At 48.7% G+C, this 19,541-nt stretch overlaps 2 protein-coding genes and 1 long non-coding RNA gene across 3 annotated transcripts in view; 2 read left to right on the top strand and 1 right to left on the bottom strand.

The window, feature by feature from the left end:
• The window catches only part of f8a (coagulation factor VIII associated), a 20,542-nt gene extending 15,713 nt beyond the window's left edge, over nucleotides 1-4,829 (top strand). Inside the window, exons 10-12 of the mRNA XM_063062627.1 lie at nucleotides 812-858; nucleotides 1,180-1,235; nucleotides 2,775-4,829. Of these exons, the coding sequence (XP_062918697.1) occupies nucleotides 812-858; nucleotides 1,180-1,235; nucleotides 2,775-2,856 (185 nt within the window). The 3' untranslated portion in view covers nucleotides 2,857-4,829. The remainder of the gene's footprint in view (nucleotides 1-811; nucleotides 859-1,179; nucleotides 1,236-2,774) is intronic.
• The window catches only part of LOC134353996 (uncharacterized), a 23,668-nt gene extending 6,163 nt beyond the window's left edge, over nucleotides 1-17,505 (bottom strand). The window contains exons 1-3 of the long non-coding RNA XR_010019710.1: nucleotides 16,704-17,505; nucleotides 13,552-13,829; nucleotides 9,682-9,801 (exon numbers count right to left, since the gene is read on the bottom strand). This is a non-coding gene — a long non-coding RNA (uncharacterized LOC134353996). The remainder of the gene's footprint in view (nucleotides 1-9,681; nucleotides 9,802-13,551; nucleotides 13,830-16,703) is intronic.
• On the top strand, nucleotides 10,034-18,033 carry LOC134353994 (germ cell-specific gene 1-like protein). Its single transcript, XM_063062628.1, has 5 exons — nucleotides 10,034-10,313; nucleotides 13,073-13,120; nucleotides 16,724-16,876; nucleotides 17,539-17,650; nucleotides 17,731-18,033. The coding sequence occupies exons 1-5, from the start codon at nucleotides 10,034-10,036 to the stop codon at nucleotides 17,993-17,995; spliced, it is 858 nt and encodes a 285-aa protein (XP_062918698.1). The 3' UTR covers nucleotides 17,996-18,033.
• The last annotated feature ends 1,508 nt before the right edge of the window (nucleotides 18,034-19,541 follow it).

Consider the following 19,541-nt stretch of genomic DNA (forward strand, 5'->3'; position numbering starts at 1 on the left):
ATTCCCCTGTAACCTTTGACATCTTTACTAATGAAGAACCAATCAGTCTCTGGCATTAAATATACCTGATGACTTGGCCTTCACAGCTGTCTGTGACAATGAATTCCACAGATTCTGTGTTCTTCTGGCTAAAGAAATTCCTCCTCATCTCTGTTCTAAAGGAACATCCTGGTATTCTGAGGCTGTGCCCACTATTGGAAACATCTTCTCCACATTCACTCTATCTAGGCCTTTCAATATTCGATGGATTTCAGTAAGATACATCTCATTCTTCAGAACTCCAGTAAATACAGGCCCAGAGACATTAAGCACTCCTTACATGTTGACCCTTCCAACCCAGGGATATTTCTATGTTCTATCATTCTCATGAACCACCTCCAGACATTTTCCAACGCCAGCACATCCTTTCTTAGATATGGGGCCAAAAACTGCTCTCAATACTTCAAATGTGGTCTGACCAATGCCTTATAAACCCTCAGCCTTGCATTCTTGCTTTTATATTCTAGTCCTCTTGAAATGAATGCCAACATAACATTTGCTTTGCTTACTACTGACCCAACTTGCAAATTAACCTCGAGGTCAGGGGTTCCCAACCTGTGGTCCATGACCCCTCAGTTAATGGTAGGGGTCCATGACCCCTCAGTTAATGGTAGGGGTCAATGGCTTTTAAAAGGTTGGGAGCCCCTGCACCAGGACACATGGGCCTGCCGTTGCCTGTTTCCCTTCCCCATGGTTGCCTCCTGGTCTTCACCCTTTTCCCCGCCTTTCTCAGTCTACGGGTGTTGCTGATTAACCTGCTCTTTGCTTCCAGTGAACAACCTCCCCGAGAACGTGTTTCTGCTGCTGCAGTCGGTGGTGGTGAGTGTGCTATCCTCAATGTGCCGTACTTTGTAAACCGAACCACATTAATGGCGGGGAGGCGCTGAAGGGTAATGGTGTGAGACAACATCTGTCGAGAGAGTGAGAGTGGGCAGGGTGGCTCTGCACCACGTGTTGGGGGGGGGGACTCTGGTGGAAGTGTGTCGGGGGTGTGGGATGGACGTGGGTTTGAGTATGAGTGGGGCAATGGATGGGTGAAACTGTGTGGTCGTCTGCATGTGAAGTGAAGTCTGACCAGTTTCTATGTGCGCGTGTGTGTAGGTTTGTACCCACTGCCCTGTTGTGTGCTCCTTCCCACAGATGGCGTGCCAGGAGAAGGACCTGGAATCACTGAAGGTTCTTCAGGTGGAGCTTTGGTGAGGATTGAGCAGTCTGTCTCTCCCGGCCGTCACCCTCAATACCTCCCCACCCCCACCCCCCCACAGATGCGCGCGCGGCACGCATACGCACGCACGCACGCACACACACACACACACACACACACACACACACCCCACAGCAAGGAATGGTCACCTGTCCCACTGAGCATTTAACACTGGCTGCTGTGATAGATCAGTCTACAGTGGTTTTCTCAGCAGCTGGAGGAGCAGCACCCAGTACTGAACCTCCAGAGTCCCCGGTCTGTGCAGCTGAGCTCACAGTTTAAACCCATCTGTTGGGATGGGGGAGCTGGAAGCAGAAGTCTTTAAAACATCAGGCAGTCCAGGAAGCTATTTCCTTACTTAAGGGTATTAGAAGTGTTGGAACTCTTTCCCTCAAACCTCTGAAAACCATGGAAACTGGAGAGTCTTTCCCTCAGACCTCTGAAGACCATGGAAACTGGAGAGTCTTTCCCTCAGACCTCTGAAGACCATGGAAACTGGAGAGTCTTTCCCTCAGACCTCTGAAGACCATGGAAACTGGACAGTCTTTCCCTCAGACCTCTGAAGACCGTGGAAACTGGAGAGTTTCTCCCCCAGACCTCTGAGTCTCAGCTGAAGAGTTCCAGAATGAAATTTCTCATCTGAATTGTAAAGGGTCCAGTGACCACACTGGCCACTCTCTGATGGGGAGGTTGAACAGGCTTGAGGGGCTGAAGCCTTTTATTCAGAAATTGACATCTGACCTCTCCTGTCGCATAGGGTGACAGTGTGGCGCAGCTGGTAGAGCTGATCCCTCATAGCCCCAGAGACCCGGGTTCAATCCTGACCTCTGCCACTGTCTGCGTGAAGTTTGCGTGTTCTCCCTGAGACCACAGGGGTTTCCCCTGGTTGCTCCATTTTCCACCCTGGATTAAATGGGAGGCGTAATTGAGTATAAATTTGTGAGGGAGCCAGATACATGGGCAGGACCTACTTCCCTCAACAGAGGGGTCAGAAATCAGAGAGGGAGGGTGCAGAGATTTAAAGGAAGTGATAGAAGTTCTGGAATGTTTTCGCACATTGGTGATGAGGTAAAACCCCTTGGCACATTAAACCATTTGTGGGTGTGGACCTGAAGAGACAGGTTCTTCAGGGCTATGGACCCAGTGCTGCGATGTGGGACCAACCCAATGGCTGACTGGTCTCATTCTGAGTGGTACATGTGGTAATTCCTGGAGGATTGCGGGGGTTAGTTCTCATTCCTCCCACAGAAGGAGATTGAGAATACCCCTAGAAAATGGGACATTTATAGCATAGGGTGTCAGTGCTGTCCCATGCTGGGGCAGGTTCTTAACTGGGATGTGTGTGGACAGAGTTCAGTGATGGGACGGGGTTGGTAGAAGACCCTGCCTGCTGACCGTGGGGGTGCGGGGGCAGGTTTCCTTTGGGGGAAGGGCTTCTTTTCTGGTGAAGAGCTCACTGGGGTGGGGGTAGGGGTCAGGGGATGCTCCAGATGTACAGTGGAAAGATGTTAACTTTGCCGTCTTCCTCCAGGCCGCTGCTGACCCCGGAACAGAACCACCTGCTGCACCTGGTCCTACAGGAGATGGTAGCTCCATCCGGCCGAGGCATCTGATCCCCTCTGCCCTTACACTGCGTAGACTCAAAAACTTATCCTGTCCCGTTTCCGACTGCTGCTCAGGAACATTCCCGCCCCGGTCCTGGGCTGCAGAAAAAACTTATTATTAATTGTGGAGGTGACATTGGTTCCCCTTAGTTGATGTGAACCTTCTTCACTTCTGTGGTGGAGCAGTAACTCTCACACCGTTAAAGAAGTATCTGGATATACACTTGAATCATCAAGGCATAGGGAGCCATAGACTGGGCTAGTTTTGGTGGGTACTTGACTGATAGCATGAACGTGGTGGGTCTGAGATTTGTGACTTTTAGATGTTAAACCGAGCCACTTTCTGGCCGCCTGAGTGGATGTGGAAGGTGTGTGTGCAGTGGAATTCAGGGGAGAGGACGGTATCTTAGTGTGGCAACAGACGAACATCACTCAGCAGCAGGTGATCTGCTGTTGCGTTGGTCCCTGAAATACAGTGAAGAAGGACTGGGTGAAAGGAAGTGCCCAGTCTGTGATGGCCTGTGCGGCGTTTACCACTTCCAGTAGTTTTCACTTCATGCAGCCACACCCCTTCCCTGTGCTGTAGATACTAGCCTGGCCAACGTCACCCTCCCTAGGAGGACAAATTAAATAAAGGCTGGTTTTAATCATTGGAGATCAAGGCTCAGGGAGGGATTGCTGCTCCGGGAGGAAGGATTAGAATCTAATCAAAGACCTGGGATTAAACTCCCCGGGCAGCGCACCAGACCGATCAGTCATTGTGGAGCTGCCAGAGGCGCGGGAGACAGATCGGGACATCCGGAGCACTGATCGTGAGTTAACCGCCTTTCACACCTCTAATCGTCTGCGGTGTCCACAGCAATGTTTCAGCACCTTTCCCTTCCTAAGGCCACTCCTGCCACTCGATCCACACTTCCCATTGCCTTGGGGAGGCAGCCACCATAATCAAGGACCCCTCCCATTCCACTCTTACCCTGACAGCACCTACCACCAGGCTCAAGGACAGCTTCTAGCCGAGCTGTTGTAAGAGTCTTGTACAATCCTCTCATATAGAAAAAGAAAAACTTTTGGTCTCCCAACCTATCTGGTCATGGTGCCTGCATTTTACTTGTCTATCTGCACTGCGCTTTCTCTGTAACTACCACACAACACCCTGCTTTCTCTGTAACTACCACACAACACCCTGCTTTCTCTGTAACTACCACTGTGATGTACTTACGTATGGAATGACCTGTAAGGTTGGCATACAAAATGGCAGCATTTCCCTGCATTCTGGTACGTGTGACAGTAATAAACCAATGCAAATCTCCCGATTAGTCTGGGGGGGCCCTCTGTGTAAACCACTCCTTTCAACAATAACTGCCCTCCTTCCTCTGTACCCCCATCCTCTTCAACCACTTGTGAGTGAGAGGGTCGTTCCTGTCCTTGCTTCCCCATCCACCAGCCCAAGTCTGCTGGGTGTGTGGTGGCTCCCTGTCCCTGCTTGCGTCTGGGAACTCTTGCTACTGTTGACAGAAGGTGTGTCAAAAACCTTGGGTCTGAGCATCAGGCCCACACAGAAGCCTAGTGTGAAGTGTGGAGGGAGTGCACTGCCCACCTCATCTCTGGCAGAGCCATATCAGCCTCATCAACCACCTTGGAGCCCACAGACTGGAGGGGAGGCAAGTCATCGCCCATCCCGAAGGGTCTGCCATTGGAGGGGATGATCAGCAGAGTCCATGGCACAGGAACAGGCCCTCCGGACAACATGTCCATGCTAACCATTGCCTTCCTAAGGTACATTTGCTCATGTTTGGTTCATGTCCCTCTAAACCAGGGGTTTATGCCATAGATCCCTTTGGCAGTCCAGTGAAGCCTATTCTCAGAATAATGTATTTAAATATATAACATAAAATACACAGGATTACAAAAGAGACCAATTGTATTGAAATAGAGTTATCAAATATTAAAAAGACAAATTTGTGATATGTGCTTCTTTATTAATGCATTAAGTAACAAGAGTATACATTTAAAATATAGGCAAGTTAAAACTAAATTTTATTTTTTAAAGACACACCAGTGTGAAGGCTGTTGTTGCTTAGCTTGAATAAGAACATCATGTCATAGTATGTGCTGCTAATTCTTCTGTGATTTGTTGCCTACATTCATAATTGAAAGAAATGCTAAATTTCAGTTAGAGGTTAGTGAAAATAAAGGTGTTAATTTTTTCCCCTCCAAGTTCACAGATGCCCTTGAATCCATCTGTGGGCTACAGGTTAAAAGTCCCTGCTCTAAACTTTCCTATCCATGTACCCATCCAAATATCTTAAAAACTGGGATTGTATCAGTCTCTGCCAGTTCCTCTGGCAGCTCATTCCACTTACCCAGCACCCTGTGTGTGGAAAAACTTGCCCCTCTGGTCCTGATTAAAGAGTTCCCCTCACACCTCAATCCAATGCCCTCTATGGTATTTTGGTATTTGTTTATTATCATGCAAGACCATAATACACAGGAGCAGAATTAAGCCATTTGGCCCATCGAGTCTGCTCTGCCATTTCATCATGGCTGATCCATTTTCCCTCTCAATCCCAATTTCCTGCTTTGTCCTGTATCCCTTCATGCCCTGACTATCAACCTCTGCCTTAAATATACCCAATGATTTGGCCTGCACAGCTAGTTCCACAGATTCACCACTCTCTGGCTAAAGAAATTCCTCTTCATCTCTGTTCTAAAAGGAAATCCCTCGGTTCTGGGGCTGGTCCTCTGGTCTTGGACTCCCCCACCATAGGAAACATCTTTTCCATATCCATTCTACCAAGGCCTTTCGTCATGTAAGGTGTACAGTGAAAAGTTTGTCTTGTGACTGTTTATACAGATCAAATCATTACACAGTGCACTGAGGGTTAATTGGTCACGGGTGTAATTAGGTGGTGTAGGCTCTTTGGAGTAGAAGGACCTGTTACCTTGCTGTGTCTCAATATATAAAAAATAAATAACAATACAGTATAAAAGCTACTGAGAAACAACAGTGCTAGTAAACGATAAAATGCAAGATCATAATGAGATAGATTGTGAGGCCAAAAGCCCATCCATCCCGTACGAGAGATCTGTTCAAGAATCTGATACGTGCCTGGTGATGCGTGTTTTCAGACTACCCCATGGGAGGGAGGAAAAGATAAACTCTGCAAGGTGGGTGAGTACGCTGGCTGCTTTACAGGCAGCAAGAAGTATAAAGAAGATCAAGATTCACTTTAACTGTGCCCTTCACATTCTTATAAAACTCAACAAGATCACCCCTTAGCCTCCTGTGCTCCAGGGCAAAAAAAAATGTGGCCTATCCAGCTTCTTGTACCTCAAGCCTTCCAGGCCCAGTATCATCCTCACAAATCTTTTCAGCACCTTTTCCCTCCTTCCTGTAGCTGAGCAACGGCACTGCACACAATAATAATCACGAGATTCCTCAGTCGCGGAAATCCACAGCAACACACTGGAGGAACTCAGCAAGTCAAAGCACCATCTATAGAGGAATAAATGAGTCCTGATGAGGTGTCTAGACTCAAACGTTGATAGATGTTGTCCTAGATGCTGCCTGACCTGCTGCATTCCTCCAGAAATTCTTGTGTGTAGAACTACACACAACATGGTTTGGACTCCACATACTAGTCCTACCTCTGCCACAAAAAAAAATCAACCAGTGGAGTTGTCTCTGGTTTGGCCCCACCCTCTATAATCCCCAACCCTCCAGTAAAGCATGTAAGTAGCTTCCTCTTCCCAGTCAGTAACTGACTGCCTGTTCACGGTCATTGTAGGGAGCACCAGGTTGTCAGAGAGAATCTCTGACAGGAGGCAGAGTGGGATTAGGGAACATGTGATACCTCCTGGAACCTGGAGTGGGCACAGGCTAGAGGGATGCAAGGGCAAGCGAGGAAGCATCAAATGACCATACCAAATTCATTGAAGAGCTAAGTTTCCAGCAACTGTCCAAGCCTTACAACTCATCACCCTATCACTCATCAGTCAAGGGAGGGTGAGAGTACTGACTGAAAATTCTCAAGTTCAGTATGAATTGTAGAACTGTTATTGGAAAGTACCAGGGAATGAGGAACTGTTCAGTGGGGATGTCAGGTTGGGATTTTTATGTCGAGTGAATCCAGCTGACTGTTTCTAGTTATGAAACAAACACAGTGGGGTGAGAAAGGGAAGTTCTAAGTGGATGTTCCTTGTGTGCAGTTTGCATGTTCTCCCTGTGACACATCCCAATGACAAATGGGTGGGGCGTGTTTAATTGGCTCCTCTGAGTTGTTCCTGAGTGGTTGAATCCGGGGAAGTGTGGAGGATAGGATGGGATGAGTGTACATTGGGAGCTCCAGTGAATGATCCCAACACTGACTCGAGCATCCCCTTCCCCACATGCGGCCCAAGTGAGATTTACTCACCTTACTATCCAGAACTGGCCTTCCTATTGCTTACTGTACCAGAACCTCCAACCCCCCCCTCCCCCTTCCATAACCAGTGCCCACTGGACCATCTCCATACCTAATGTTTACTAAGACCTCCCCATAGCCAGTGTTCACTGGAATCTCTCCAAGCACCACTAGGACATCACCCTTTCCCACTGGCCATTTTCTTCCTGACCCACTTCCCTCGTACCCCGTTCCCTGTCCCATCCAGATCTGCAGGAAGCAGGAACATTCTTAGCCATTCATCTGGATTAACCCCTTTACCTCGGGTCTTAGGCAGTGCAACTCCTGGCTTGTGGTCAGATTTCCATCACCATTGTGTGAGGTTCATTAAGAAAATGCCTCTGAAAAGCCAGGGCCAAAAAGTGGGTAGGGCTGGACTACCATGGGAGAGATATTAAACCAGGCACCTTAGGCAATATCAACTGTCATTCAACATGTCCGCAAAGCTCATTGTCTAGTTATCATCTATTATTCCTAAGACATGACAGAAAGCCAGTCTGTTAAGTCTAAGATTGGTGGAGTTGTGGACAGTGTCGAAGACTGGCAAAGAATACAGCACAATATAGATCTGTTGCAGATATTGGCAGATGGAGTTTAACCCAGATAAATGTGGGATGTTGCACCTTGGTAGGGAAAATGCAAGGCGACTGTACACCATTAAGGACAAGATCCTCAACAGTGTTGCTGAGCAGAGAGATGTTGGGATCTAAGTTCATAGCTCCTTGAAAGTGGCTGCACAGGTTGATTAGGTGGTTAAGAAAGTTTATGGAATACTTGCTTTTATTAGTCGAGGCACTGAATTCAAAAGTCATTATACACCAGTCATTGAAAGTGGGCATGCAGGTACAGCAGGCGGTGAAAAAGGCAAATGGTATGCTGGCATTTATAGCGAAAGGATTCAAGTACAGGACCAGGGAGGTACTACTGCAGTTGTACAAGGCCTTGGTGAGACCACACCTGGAGTATTGTGTGCAGTTTTGGTCCCCTAATCTGAGGAAAGACATCCTTGCCATAGAGGGAGTACAAAGAAGGTTCACCAGATTGATTCCTGGGATGGCAGGACTTTCATATGAAGAAAGACTGGATGAACTGGGCTTGTACTCGTTGGAATTTAGAAGATTGAGGGGGGATCTGATTGAAACGTATAAAATCAGGCTAGATGCAGGAAGATTGTTCCCGATGTTGGGGAAGTCCAGAACGAGGGGTCACAGTTTGAGGATAAAGGGGAAGCCTTTTAGGACCGAGATTAGGAAAAACTTCTTCACACAGAGAGTGGTGAATCTGTGGAATTCTCTGCCACAGGAAACAGTTGAGGCCAGTTCATTGGCTATATTTAAGAGGGATTATGGCCTTGTGGCTACGGGGATCAGGGGGTATGGAGGGAAGGCTGGGGCGGGGTTCTGAGTTGGATGATCAGCCATGATCATAATAAATGGCGGTGCAGGCTCGAAGGGCCAAATAGCCTACTCTTGCACCTATTTTCTATGTTTCTATGTAAGAGTTTATGTTGCAACTTTATAAAGCTCTGGTTAGGCCACATCTAGAGTACTGCAAACTGTTCTGGTCTACAGGGAGGATGTTGAGGGTGCAGAAGGGGATGAGAGGGCATGTGCTGTCATGAAAGGCTGGATAAACTTGGGTTGTTTTCTCTGAATCATGACAGGCCTAGGTAGAGTAGACAGGGAGTATCTGTTTCAGGGTGGAAATATCTAATACCAGAGGCATGCATTGAAGGTGAGAGGGGGTAGGTTCACAGAGGATGTGAGGGGTACATTTTTTTTTACTTAGAAGGGTGGTGAATGCCTGGAATGTGCTGCCTGGTGTGGTGGTTGAGGCCAATACATTAGAGGCTTTTAAGAGACGTTTGGATAGGCACATGGATGTGAGGAAGATGGAGGGGTGTAGGTAGGAGGGATCAGTGTTTGGATGTTTTTGATTTGCCATTAAGATGTGGGCCCTATGGCCAGTTCCTGTGCTGTACTGTTCTACCTTCTATATGTTAGATGGCTCACAGAACATTCCTCCTCCCTGTATCCTATTCCCCTCATATTCCCATCAGTTCTCACTGACACACAGGAGCCAGTTAACCCACCGACGCACACGCCTTTGGGATGTGGGAGAAAACCGGAACACAGCGAGGATGCAAACTCCGCACAAACAGAAGCCAAGATCAGGACGGAACGCTGGTCTCTGGGTGGTGAGGCAATAAGGCAGACGGATACCTGGACAGGTGGAGACCTTTCTCTGTCTTCAAGGGTCCCCCGGAATCCCGAACACTGAAAGTGTTGTTGCTCTCTGAAAGTGACTGCGGTTCAAAACATGATCCCGACACGAACCATATACTAGATAACACACACACACACACACACACACACACACACACAACCCCTACCTGGAGGAACTCAGCAGGCCAGGCAGCAAATATGAAAAGAGTAAACAGTCGACTTCTGGGGCCGGGACCCTTCACCAGGACACTAGAAGATGGAGCAACGCACAATCTGCCAGAGGAACTCTGTGGGGAGAAAGGAACGGTTAATGTTTACGGTCCAAACTTTTCATCAGGATTGAGACCTAGACAATTTCTTTCTCCCCCACAGATGCTGCCCATCCACGGAGTTCCTCCAGCAGATTTTTTATCACCCAACAACTACTAGGGACGTCCCAATATTTCGTGCGGCCGTAATGTGAGCCCCTAATATAGTCGCACTGGGCTGTTTGTCTGTGTTTCAGGGCCTCGGGCAGCGATGAATCGCGACACGCTCTCCCTCCTGCTGAACTTCGTGGCGGTGAGCCTGTCGGCCACCGCTCTCATCACCACCTACTGGTGCGTGGGCACGCAGAAGGTGCCGAAGCCAGCCTGCACTCCGGTCAGGACGACAGACTGTACCCCCAGCCCCAGCGCCGACACCAACAGCAGCTTCGGTGACAGCGAGTACAGCTGGGAGACGGGGGACGACCGCTTCACCTTCCGGGCCTTCCACACTGGCATCTGGACCTCCTGCCAGGAGAACATCACTGGCACAGGTTGTAGTGCCCGCTCAACCTCCACGTCACGGGTCAACGCTGCCCAGACACCGGCAGCCCCACCTCGGGCTAACCCGGTGACCTGGACTGACCACACCACAAATGGGGGGTGGGGGGTCACAGCTGGGGAGGGAGGTTTACCACTGGGGGGGGGTCTCAATAAGGGTGTCATAGCCATACTGCATAGCCCAGATCACATCTGGAGATCAAGGCTGTTGGTTAGCTAGGGATTACAGCTGGCACTGATCATTCTGGGCCAGTTAACTCATAACACAGAGGAGCAGAATTAAGCCATTTGGCCCATCAAGTCTGCCCCACTCTCCATAATGGCTGATTTACTATCCATCAAAAGTTATGGGGAGAAGGCAGGAGAATGGGGTTGAGAGGGATAGTAATCAAGAACCTAGCAACCTCCACTTTAAATATGCCCCAATGACTTGGCCTCCAGAGCTGCCTGAGGCAGTGAATTCCACAGTTTCACTATCCTCTGGCTAAAGAAATTTCTGTTCCAAAGGGACAGCCTTCTATTCTGAGGCTGAGCCCTCTGGGCCTAGACTCCCCGCTGTCCACACTATCTAGGCATTTCAATATCAGATAGGTTTCAGTGAGGGCCCCCATCATTCGTTACGAACTCTTACAGCCAGACTCAGGCCTGTAACCCAGGCTCCTGTTCCCAGTGCTACCACACCCAAGATACTGAGAGGCTCAGACCCCACCCTGTGCTCTGGGGTGAACGCTACAGAGCCCTTAGTGCCACTTGAAGTGCAGGGGCAGTCTCCCTGATGCTCCAGCCGACAGCAACCCACCTGGTCCCTGCCCCCTGCCCCCTGAGATCAACCAGACCAGAACTGAGATATAAACTGCAACCTAATGTGCAGGTTTGCTGAGCTCTGCCCATGCCTCAGTCACTCCCCAAAGGTGAGTAAAGGTGTTCCCTGGCCACTGGGTGACCAAGGTGGTGCAGACAGCTTCCCCTTCCTAGAAATGAAACACCGCACACAGAGTAACATGGGAGTTCGAGGATAGTTGAGGCCATTTGACTCCATTGTCTATTTTGTACAGAAGCCCCCTGTCCCTTCTCTGCCCACCCAGTCCAGCTGTTCACCACCCACAGACCGTCACATGAATCCATCACTGAGCGATTAAACGATTAAGTGCTTTTATCTTTCATAAAAAATATAAAAATACTTATATGAAATGAGAAGATTAATAACTAGGACATGCAGTTGTAGTTTAAGATTAAAAAGCTACAAATCTGTATTCAAATTAGAAAATGATGGAAATCCAAACCAGGTTTGAGAGAATCGAGAAGTTAATCTTGAAAAAGCAACCTGCAGATGATGGAAATCTGAAATAAAAAATAGAGGCTGCCGGAAACTCTCAGGTCAGGCAGCATCTGTGGGGTAACAGTTGACAAATGTTTGTGGTCTGGGAGCTGGGGGAGAAGTTTTCTCTGTGCCGGCCCTGATGAAGGGTTTGGAAGGGAGTGCTGGCACTCTGGGACCCTGTGCCTGTGGGGAGAGAGTTTGATTTGGGGCTGGAGGGGAGGAGAGTGAGAGACAGGGACACCCTGTAACCAAACGAAGATTGAGTGATGTCCACTAAACCTTTCCTGAAGCCTCAGCATCTCCGGGACAGTCCGTGGGCTGGCATGCAGCAATGTTTCGCTTCACACTAATCACGCCAGAGAGACTGTTCCATCACCACAGTGTCTGACTGGGAAGAGAGCACAATGTTCCAACCAGGAACCCAGCACTTGCTCTCCCTGTGGGATTTATTCACGTGACCCTTCATTAACCCCCTCACCATCACCCCCAGAACAATCTGAGCAGGAACCACCCTGACACAGGACGGGGTTCGTTGCCCCACCACTGCCGGGTTACTAAAGCCCTGCCTGCAGAGAATTTTGCCCCCTGTCTGTGACTTCAGGCACTGGGATGATGCAGCAGGCCGGAGGGGCCAAACAGCCACTGGGTATCTGTGCCCTGGGTGGCGAGCTGGTAGCTATGGATATGCCGGGAGCAGGGCTGGCAAGGGGAGAGAGATATCCACTCACGGGCAGTAATTAATGGCCTGTCTCACTGGGTATCTGTGCCCTGAGTGGCAAGCTGGTAGCTATGGCTCTATCAAAAGCAGGGCTGGGCTAGGGGAGAGAGATACCCACTCACGGGCAGTGATTAATGGCCTGTCTCACTGGGTATCTGTGCCCTGAGTGGCAAGCTGGTAGCTATGGCTCTATCAAGAGCAGGGCTGGGCTAGGGGAGAGAGATACCCACTCACGGGCAGTGATTAATGGCCTGTCTCACTGGGTATCTGTGCCCTGAGTGGCAAGCTGGTAGCTATGGCTCTATCAAGAGCAGGGCTGGGCTAGGGGAGAGAGATACCCACTCACGGGCAGTGATTAATGGCCTGTCTCACTGGGTATCTGTGCCCTGAGTGGCAAGCTGGTAGCTATGGCTCTATCAAGAGCAGGGCTGGGCTAGGGGAGAGAGATACCCACTCATGGGCAGTGATTAATGGCCTGTCTCACTGGGTATCTGTGCCCTGAGTGGCAAGCTGGTAGCTATGGCTCTATCAAGAGCAGGGCTGGGCTAGGGGAGAGAGATACCCACTCACGGGCAGTGATTAATGGCCTGTCTCACTGGGTATCTGTGCCCTGGGCAGTGAGCTGGTAGCTGCGGGTGCATCAGGTGCAGGACAGGACAAGGTAAGAAAGAGACCCAGGTACAGGCAATGACTATCGACTTGTCTCATTTCAGGGGAGCAGTGCCGGAGTTTCATTGACTTGACTCCCATCACACAGCAAGGTGAGATGGCACCAGGGTGGGATAGACTGGGCTGGGGAGAACAGATGGGGTGGCACTCTCAGGGAGTCGGGGCGATGGGGAAAGGAGAGTCGGGCTGGGGAAAGATGGGGATAGGGACCGGAAAACAGTGAATCACAGGGAATTCTGTTTCTGAACACAATCTGAGGCCAAACGCCACTATTAAGATTCAGGTGATGGATCACTAGCCTAACATTCTCCTGTAAAATGTCTCGATACAATATTGAATTCATTGTTCCCTCAATGATCAAAAGCTGTCCAGTTCCTGAGGCAGCAAAGTCGGCCCTAAACCATGATGCTCCTTCCACCATGTTTCACAGTTGGGATGAGGTCTTGGTGTTGGTGTGCAGTGCCCTTTTTCCTCCAAATATAGCAACGTACATTTCCAACAAAAAGTTCAGCTTTTGTCTCACCTGTCCACAGAACATTGTCCCAGAAGCATTGTGGAACATCAGGTGGTCCTTTGCAAACTTGAAATGTGCAGCAATGTTTTTTTTGGAGAGCAGTGGTTTCCTCCATGGTGTCCTTCCATGAACACCATTCTTGTTTAATGTTTTTCTTATAGTAAACAGAAACTTCAGCAAATTCTTGAGATTACTGCAGGTCTTTTGCTGTTACCCTTGGCTTCTTTTTCACCTCCTTCAGTGCTGCACATTGTGCTCTTGGTGTGATCCTTGCAGGACACCCTCTCCTAAGGAGAGTAGAAACAATACTAAATTTCCTCCATTTGTAGACAAGTCCTCTTTCTGTGGACTGATGAACACTCAGGTCTAAATGCTTTTGGAGCCTTTTCCAGCTTCATGCATCTCTACAATTCTCTAAAGTCCTCTGAATGTTGTTTTCATCGAGGCATGGTGCACATAAACAGATCTTTTTATGACATCTGACTTGAGTAACCTGACCTGGTGTGTTCCTTTTTATATAGACCAAGGCACCTCTACAACCCACACCTCCAATCTCCTCTCATTTATTGGAACACTTGACTCGAAATAGCTTTTGTAGAAGGCATTATCCCAGAGGTTCACATACTATTTTCAACCTAGACTGTGATTGTTTAAATGGTGTTCTCAGTATTGACAAGAAGTAGTACAATTGTTTGTGTGTTATTAGTCTAGGCAGATCGTGTTTGTCTGTAATTGTGCCTTGGATGAAGATCAGACCACATTTTATGAGTGATTAATGTAGAAAACCACACAATTGCAAAGAGTTTGCAAACTTTTTCTTGGAACTGAATATGTCTCTGCCTTCCTGGCCCATCTGCAGCAGAGTTCATGTATCCCACATTGGCCTTAACAGTCTCCTCAGGACCCACTGAACTGGAGAGAAAACACATTATCCTAAAAACTGGTGAACTGAACTATTCTCAAACTGATGGAACCAGTATATCCATCGTCCTCAAAGGCTTAGGAAGCAGGTCCTCAGAGTTCAATGACCTGAGTTATAATATTTCCTGTTAGCTAATTCTATTATTTAATTTCACTCTAGCCCCAGTGCCCTCCAGTATTTCCAGGTTCTGCAAAGATTGAGATGAAATATTGTTTAATTTCTCCAGTACTTCCTCTTTTCCTGATACGATTTCTGCTGTTGCACTGTGTCAGGGTCCCACATGAATCTTTTCATTCTCATTGATCTTTAGGAACGTGCACACTCTGTGCTCTATTTTCTCTTTCTTGGTTGTCTGCTGAAATCTGACCTTCCTCCAGTCCTTCCACTGCATTGTCAGCACCTTCCTTTCCTCTAATATTGTATACAACTGCTTGTTCCCTTGGCCGGACCATTTTCTTCTGTCAGCTTTTCTGCCTGGGATAGCTGCAAGCCATGTGTTAACTCTTTAATGTAACCCGTTACTCACCTTTCGCCACCATTTCCTAATCTCCTTGGCCAACTCACACCTCCATAGTTTGCCTTATTTCTCTCTATCATTTCAATCTACTATGATATTATGATCACTCTTCCCCAAAGGCCCCTTAGTCACCAGCTCATCAATTCGTCTTCTCTCCTGATCCAATATTATGATAATAGCTATTTCACTCGTTGAATCGGAATATGGTTTATTATCAACGGCATGTCATGAAATTTGTTAACTTAGCAGCAGCAGTTCAATGCCATACATGATAATATAGAAAGAAAAATAAATAAATTACAGTAAATATATATATGTCTATTAAATGGATTAAAATAGTGTAAAAACAGAATTAATAAAAAAGGGAGACGTTGTATGTGGGGTTCAATGTCCATTCAGAAATCGGATGACAGAGGGGAAGAGGCTGTTCCTGAATCGCTGAGTGTGTGACTTCAGGCTTCTGTATCTCCTTCCTGATGGTAACAGTGAGAACAGGGTATCCCCTGGGTGACGGGCGTCCCTAGTAACGGACGCTGCCTTTCTGAGGCACCGCTCCTTGAAGACGTCTTGGATACTAAGGAAGCTAATACCCAAGATGGAGCTGACTACTTTTACAACTTTCTGTAGCTCCTTTCGGTCCACCGCCCCTCCCGCCCCCCCCCACCCCATACCAGACAGTGATGCAGCCTGTCAGAATGCTCTTTGCAGTACTGTACATGTGGAGAAGTTTGAGTGTTTTAGGTGACAAACCAAATCTCCTCCAACTCCTAATGAAATATAGCCGCTGTCTTGCCTTCTCTATGTTGGGACCAGGTTAGAACCTCAGAGACCTTGACACCCCAGGAACTTGAAATTACTCACTCTCTCCACTTCTGATCCCTCTATGAGGATTGGTTCGCGTTTCCTCCACTTACCCATTCCTGAAGTCTACAGTCAGCTCTTTGGTCTTCCTGGCATTGAATAAGATTGACCCAGTAACCCTCCTCCCTCTATACTCCCCGTCATCCTCCACACAATTGCTGTTCATTTAGGTTTGTTCAGTCTATCTGTAGATTAACATCCTGACTTGTGCTATGCCTTACATTCCCACTCGAGTTCGGGGTCTTTAGATAGCGCCCACTCCCCACCCCGGCGGTTTCTAGCTCCACTGAAACCAATTTGACTTCTTCATTTTCTGAATTAGGACCTCTCTCCCATTTTATCTGCTATCGGGGTTAGCGTTTCATTCATGTTCCCCTCTCTTCTGAACATTTAAATCTGAAATACTCCATTTCTAGCCTGGTCACCATTATATCTCATCTCCGTAATGGCCACCAGTTCGTTCCTGTTCATTTCTGCCTGAGCTGTTAATTCTCCGGCCTCATCATGAACGCAGTGCTTTCAGATAAAAGACGTTCAATTTTTCCTGCTGCCTCTCACGTTTGTATGCTGCATTCCTTCCCGCTGGCTCGAATCATTGTTCCGTCTCTTTGCCCCGCCCATGCTCCCTTTAACAATTTACACGCATTAGAACCACCCCCGCCGCCCCCCCGACACACACACACACACACACACACATCCAATCTTTACACATTACACTTGCATAAGCACCGACCTTAACAAAGCCACTGACCCCAGCAATCATATTAACAACCCCCCCCCAACACAAAACATGCACTTCCCTGAAACACAGATACACACGAGACCAACACACGTTGTCCCCGGTACACAACACATACTGACCTTCTTCCCCTGCGGTGCAGGTATACTGTGGCTCTCGCTGGTCTCCGAAGTTCTCTACATTGTTTTGCTGTCCATTAGTTTCCTGTTGATGGGCTTGGAGATGTGCTTCCCTCGAAATTCCAGCTGCGGACTCAAGCTCAATGCATTTGCAGCCGTCTTCTCGGTGCTGTCAGGTGAGCCAGGCTTTGTAAACACCAGGCCGTTCACAATTCCCCTACACACTCCAAAGGCCCTCGTGATTGTCCACAGACTCGAGCGAGCTCTTGCAACGAACCCCTACGAATTCAGCCCCTTAGATGTTCACATATAATCTCTGGAATGGAGCTTTAAATTTGAGTGTGGCGGTGCATGTATGTGAATATATGTAGGCGTTGTGTGTGTGTGTGTGTGTGTGTGAGACAGAGAGAGAGAGTTTGTGCGTGTGTTTGTGGTGAAGAGATGATGGGTGTGACTATCAATAAGTGTGTAACTGTGTATGTACGAGAGTGCGTGTGTTCAGTGTGACAGCAAGTATTAATCAGTGCACATTAATAAATGTGAGTGTATGTGTGAGTGTGTGCATGTAGCACGGGGGTTTGTTCATCAGTGTACGGATGTACCATTAAGTATGTGTACCATTAACTGTGCGCAATAGTGCAGTGTCCAGTGTGTGTGGTGTGGGCACACACACTAGTGCGCACCAGTGTGCGTTCCGTAGTGACTGCGCGGGTCAGCGTGTGACGCTCGAGAGCAGTGTGCACCATACTGAGCGTGTGTAACGTTGGCGCGCGCGCGCACACACACACACCACAGTCACTGTGTGGGTCAGCGTGTGACGCTCTGCTTTTCCGTCCAGGTCTGCTGGGGATGATAGCCCACATGATGTACACGCAGGTTTTCCAAGTAACAGTCAGCCAAGGGCCGAAGGACTGGATACCCCATCGTTGGGACTTCGGCTGGTCCTTCTAGTGAGTACAACACGTTTCGGGGGAGGGGGTCGGATGTTTGCCGTAGAGTGGTCCCTCTATTAACCCGCGCTGTTTTACAGCTTGGCCTGGCTCTCCTTCACCTTCTGCATGGCGTCCTCGGTCACGGCTCTGAACATTTACACCAAGACGGTGCTCGAGTTCCACCAGTCGCTGAAGATCTCCAAGCAGAGGCTAAAGCAGCGACCCGGGGGGCTCAGCTATTTCTCCAGCCGTTCCAACCAGTCCGCCTCCATCTTCACTAACCTGGCCCCCGGTCTCCTGGTAAGGGCCGGGTCGGTGGACGAGCCCGACTCAGTAGAGACCCTGGGGGAGGAGCGCTGCTAACCCCGCCCGACGGACTGAATGGTCGGTTGCGTGCAGTTTGATGGCTTCAAAGGGCAGCAGAAACTTACCACAAGACGGAGTCACTATAAGGAGCCTGTGCCATGGGCAGTAAAGCTACAGTGCTTTATGTCGATTTCAGGCCCGTCAGAGTCAGCGAGGGTCAAGCTGATGTAAGGATTCGTGACCAACACACACAAACGCTGGAGTAACTCATCAGGTCAGGCAACATCTATAGAGGGGAATAAACAGTCGACAAATTCTCTCTTCAAAGGTAATTTAGTGACTCACTACTCCCCCTCTGTGATCTCTGCTGCTACTCTGTGATCTCCTACTCTTGGAGATCGCTTCTTCTGCCGCCCTTTACCTCTTCACCTATCCTCTCCCTCACCTATCACCTCCCAGCTCATACTCTTTCCCCTCCCCTCACCCTTCTTAATCTGGTTTATATCCCTTTCTAGTCCCGATGAAGGGTCTTGGCCCGAAATGTCGACTGTTAATGTTGCCTGACCTCCAGTATTTTGTTTGTGAAGCTGAGTACCTGTAATAAAATCCTCAACAGAACCTGGGTGGGACGGGTTGTTTGGGAAGGGGGCTGCAGGAAGGGGGAATTTTGCTGACCCCTCTGCCTTGGAGTTTTCTGGTAGCTCGGTACCTTTTCATGAACATGGTCTACCAGAGAGGGGAGATCCCTACCTTCCTGAGATCTGGACGACCTGCAGCAAACACAATTGGCCCGGGGAAGTATTCCCAATGCTGTGTCTGCAAAGTCCTTCAAATCCCCTGGAAGGACAAGCAAACCAAAGTCTGTGTCCCCTCCCAGGCGACACCCCCAGGACTGAAACCTTGGTTCTCCTTCATTAGCCATGCCTGACACCGGACGCCCAAAGCTGATGCTCAGTTCCGGTCTCTGTCACAAAAAGAGATTTCCGGGTAACAGTGGGGAAGGTCCAAGGATATTCTCAAAGCCCATGTGAGGAACGACATCCTTACTGACTCCTTGAAACTTCTGGCCCTTTGAGTAACCAAGTGGAGGAGGAGCCTTAGGGAAGGTGTTGAGAACTTTAAGGCTGTACCTCAAGCACACACAAAAGCAGAAGGAACATACTATCTCACAAGCTACCCATCCACCAGCCTGCCAGTGGAAGGGTCTAGGTGTCCCAGGCTGGTCTCACCAGTTAGCCAAGAACCCACTAAACTTGCACAGACAGGGAATTACCAGTCAGGATTGCCTGAGAAATGCGACAATGAGACTCATTCAAGAGTCAACACTGGGGTCCAGATGGCGAAATTCTGTGAATAAAGGATTCGTAAATAACCAAACTGTCTGTGTGGGAAAGGTAGTGGGGCAAATAGGTAGACAGTGCCTGAGAGAGCCTTGGAAATGAGAGAGTAAAGGAGGACAAGCAAGCGAGAGGTAATGTTGCAGCTATATAGGACCCTGGTCAGACCCCACTTGGAGTACTGTGCTCAGTTCTGGTCGCCTCACTACAGGAAGGATGTGGAAACCATAGAAAGGGTGCAGAGGAGATTTACAAGGATGTTGCCT

Source organism: Mobula hypostoma, chromosome 11 (assembly GCF_963921235.1).
Source record: "Mobula hypostoma chromosome 11, sMobHyp1.1, whole genome shotgun sequence".
Lineage (NCBI taxonomy): Eukaryota > Metazoa > Chordata > Chondrichthyes > Myliobatiformes > Myliobatidae > Mobula > Mobula hypostoma.

Excerpts from the sequence above, each read along its gene's own strand:
- LOC134353994 (XM_063062628.1), top strand. The coding sequence starts at position 10,034 with ATGAATCGCGACACGCTCTCCCTCCTGCTGAACTTCGTGGCGGTGAGC. Across the intron at positions 10,314-13,072 it reads GGAGAACATCACTGGCACAG|GGGAGCAGTGCCGGAGTTTC; the intron begins GTTGTAGTGCCC and ends GTCTCATTTCAG. Across the intron at positions 17,651-17,730 it reads GACTTCGGCTGGTCCTTCTA|CTTGGCCTGGCTCTCCTTCA; the intron begins GTGAGTACAACA and ends GCTGTTTTACAG.